The 4,194-nt window shown below is 40.4% G+C and overlaps 1 protein-coding gene across 1 annotated transcript in view; it reads left to right on the forward strand.

Moving 5' to 3' along the window:
* LOC137977471 (adrenocorticotropic hormone receptor-like) overlaps positions 1-927 on the forward strand; it is a 1,741-nt gene extending 814 nt beyond the window's left edge. The window contains exon 1 of the mRNA XM_068824697.1: positions 1-927. This exon is cut by the window's left edge and continues 814 nt beyond it. Coding sequence (XP_068680798.1) covers positions 1-189 — 189 coding nt within the window. The 3' untranslated portion in view covers positions 190-927.
* Positions 928-4,194: the final 3,267 nt, after the last annotated feature.

The raw sequence follows: 4,194 nt of genomic DNA on the forward strand, positions 1-4,194 counted from the left end.
TATCAAATTTTTTTTGGTTTGTCAGGTACAATCGTTTTAGTAAACTGTGTTTTTAATCCGTTCATTTATGCTTGGAGAATTCCTAAATACAGGCGAGCATTTAAGGAAGTTTTCTGTCCAGGTGGCTGCTGTAGAAGGCTTAACACTGTGGAGACTGTCCGGGATATGATGATGAAAGAAAGACCTTGACAAATAACAGGAAAAGAAGTCGAGTTGCCTATGGTTATATCTTGAAAGCTTTGTACAATAACAAGACTTTCGTTCATACTCGAAGACCTAACTTTGTGCAACGACACCAAAAGGCTTCCAGAGGAATAAACCGTCGTAAAAATGGGAATTACACGAATAGTTATGCCTCCAAATGGTCTTGATAGTGGCAGACAAGTAAAGAATTTTAGGAAAACGACGAAACCTTTGAGTTTATAGATCATGTTTCGACAGAAACTTCTGCCAACAACAATCAACAATCTTAAACTATCTTTTTAATTCTCACATTTTCACGCTATACTTCATTCCGTTGTTACTATCAGTTTCACATTAGCATTTTCTACGTATTTTAAAATTAGCATCCATCGCCTTGTATTCTGAATAACTGAGGATGGCAGAAGTTTCTGTCGAAACATATTCTATAAACTGAAAGGATTCCTTGTTTTTCTTAAAATAGTCATGCTAATTTTATTTCCTGTATAACCTATTTGATATTTTCAGGATAGATTTTGATCGATTGGGATTTATTTATTTATTTATTTATTGAATATACAGTTAATTATAAATGGGCTTTGTCACGAAATTCAGCCAAGTCAGTAGTATCCGTGTTCTAACCTTCCCTCTCCACCCTCCTTATAAGTTGTGTAAAAGACATGCGCATGTGTAGAAAAAAAGGAGTTAGATTACGAGTGTGGTTAAATCCAATTATTTCCTTCGGAATCTGTGGGGATCCTATATTTTGAGGACGAGGACGTCATTTGTGTGTATTTGCTTGAAGATGTCGAGTGTAGTTTTGAGTTGTGAATGGATTGAGGCCATTTGATTGTTCAGATGGACGGTTGGAATTTTGCCACGCTGGGAAAGATGGGTACTGGCTTTTGAACTGTTCGCCGCTGGAAAAGGGGTAAAGAATAGAGTGATTAATCATCACGTTTCAAACAGAATGCGTTTTGTTCCCGGGACATTTACTTCTAGTTCATATCGTGCGTCAGCATGCGTGAACGCTTAGAAAGTGCTTGGATCATAGATTGCTAAGAACGCACAACGAAGCTCATTATCTTGACTTGGTGACAGACTAAACAATGAACGCAGAGCGCTATTGTCTCTTGTTTTGTTTCCTGAAGTTGCACATGCGCATATTTAGCAATGGACATTTTATTAAACAGTTAACTTTTCTCATTTTGCTTTACAGAATGGGCAATTGTTAGATTTGTTTGTTTGGACAAATAAGTTATAACAAACAACTCTTGGTCAGATTATCTAATGGGTGATAAAGTGCTTTTTGATCCGTCGGCATCCCTTTGGCCTGCCAATAAACTCTACAAATACTCCAGTTTCTTTCCTTCGGCCACAATATTGGATTCTTTGTGAAGATGGAGAAACGTAGTCGTCCACCGGAGTCCTAATACGAGAGCTTAGGAACTGCCGTGATTTCACGTACCCGAATATTCTGCGATAGAAAACCTAACGTTCTCGGCATCTATCAAGCTGAGCGGATAGTTGCAAAGAAAATTTGGAACGGAACGCCTATGCTCATAGTACAGTGGCAAGGTTACTGACGTAGCGAGAATACACTTGTTTTAGTATTAAGAGAAAAGGAAGCACGATCCATGCCAGCTTCTACCAAGCTCTTCTTTCCTCAGATTCTCTTCTGTTCGTCTCCATTCCCACAGCCCAAGGAAGAGGGGGGGGGGGGGGGGGGTGGGGAACTCCCATGTAAAAAGGGAAGGGATGTTCGTCGGAGATTTTAAATTAAACCCATAAAGGAGACCAATCCGGGCGTGGCCCAGGGATTTTTTTTTTACCCCTAAAAGAGACCACATTAAAACACGGATATATAAAAAATACAGTGCCTTTTAATGATGGCAAAGACATTATCATCTAATAATTCCACCTACGTGGAGAAATATAAAAGTGTAAAAATACACTTTTATATTTCTTCGTGCGCAACCCTAAAGGAGACCTTCACGGCCATACTAGTATGATTGCGCTTTGCCCAGAACACCCTAAGTGAAACCAAGATCCAAAATAAAATTTATACCCCTAAGCGAAACGACGAGCATCCCTCCCCCTTTTATATGGAAGTCTCCCGGGGGGGGGGGGGAGGTAAGGGTCATTTCGCATACAAGAAACACCAAAAAAGCACAGTTTTTGAAGTAACAAGGATACTACTTTCAACTGCTCTCTTAGTTTTTTTTATAGAATTGTAGATTTAACCTTCAACTACAAAAAAGCCAGTCTATCATTGCAAAAAAATTCATCTCTAGCTATTGAAAATTGTCGAATTTAGACAGCCAGTTTCACCCTTTCTTCTCTTATTGCGAGACCTCTATTCGGGATTCACGCTTGATTGCTCGGTTTTCGTGCCTCATTACGCATGCCAAATGTCCTACCAATCTGCGCAAACGCTGGGCTGCTGCAAAGTCACTTGATACCTGCTGCTAAAACGCAAGAAATGAGCTCATATCAAACGAATTTCCTCCATTTTTGGCAAAATGCAAATTTCAGTCCGACGTTTTCCGTTTGCCGTAAACGTAATACCTAATGTCCTCTAATGTCGAACAGACGAAGTGTCGCCAGTTTACAGGTTCAAGACATTGCAAGTTATTTTCTTCACTCTGTGATGAAGGCCAGGGTAAGGATAATTACCAAAAAGCGAACTGAGGATACGTTGAATAAGCATTTCAAACCGAAAGCAAACGTTCCGTTCCGCAGGATTTGATTTCGTGACATGACCCAGCTGGCCAAGGAAAGGAAAGGAAAGGAACTTTATTTAAGTATCTAGTAGATTTAGCGCTGGAGCACTAATTGGGGACACTGTATAAGTGAAATTAACAATTAACACAACAAGTCAAATGTTGGTTTTTGAGGAGAGGGGAAACCGGAGTACCCGGAGAATCAGTTAAGTCTGTTCAAATGCAGGTGCTACACGGTCAACATTTGCAAAAAAAAAACGTAATCCCTTCTTGTATAAATAAATAGATCTGCTCTCAACCGTGTGGCTTCATAGCTCAGTTGGTAGAGCAATGTACCGGTATCACAGAGGTCATAGGTTCAAACCCTTTGGCACCACCTGCATTTTTCAGGTGACTGTAAGAGACAATTGTTCAAATTGATAAGGATCACTTCACTCTTCGAAGTGAATAGTGTTTTCGCAAAGACCAGTGGACAAGAAAACTCAAGAGCTGGAAAACCAGGAGTGGTTCGATATTTTTTTTGTGGAAAGGTGGATCATCATAGACTCTTCCGTTTAAGATGGCGCGTGGTCGAAATATAGGGGCTTGGTTACTAGTTTCTCTCAGAAACTAGTAACAGAGCCCCTATATTTCCTGCTTACGAGCTAATCATCATAAGGCCAGCTTTCTAGAGGAAAACGGTGCAGAAAGAAAGAGTGTGTAAAACTTAAACCGAAGATCCAAGATGGGAGAAGAAAATGGGACGTGGATCACATTGTAAGGCAAGTAGAAGTTAAGGATGATGAGAAAAGTGATAGTGTGTATGTTTTTGGTATTTCGCGTGATCGAGATGGCTTAGATAATCTTTCAGAAGGTCCTCCGTCACGACCCACAGGACAAAGAAGGTGTTCGCAATATCTTTGATGATGTCACAGTCCATGCTGACACTGAGGAGGAACATGATAAAAGATTTGAGAATGAAGTGACAGTTTTGAACAGCATGGGATTGACGCTTAGTCGCGACAAATGTCAATTTACGGAGATGACACACCTGGAATTCATTGATAATGTGTTGTCAGCGCGTGGAAATAGTCCGGCTGATGTTAAATTAAAAGCTGTCGTTGATGCCCGTGAACTCACGAACGCTGCCGAAGTGATGAGTTTCCAGAGTATGGTCAATTTTACCGCACGTTTTATTCCTCACATGGCGACAGTATCAGCACCTCTAGGCCAGTTTGCAAAACACGGAGAGCCATTTGTGTGAGGTCAGGAACAGCAACAATCATTTGATGAGTTAAAGAAACGATTGGCT

Source organism: Montipora foliosa, chromosome 11, assembly GCF_036669935.1.
Source record: "Montipora foliosa isolate CH-2021 chromosome 11, ASM3666993v2, whole genome shotgun sequence".
Classification (NCBI taxonomy): Eukaryota; Metazoa; Cnidaria; class Anthozoa; order Scleractinia; family Acroporidae; genus Montipora; species Montipora foliosa.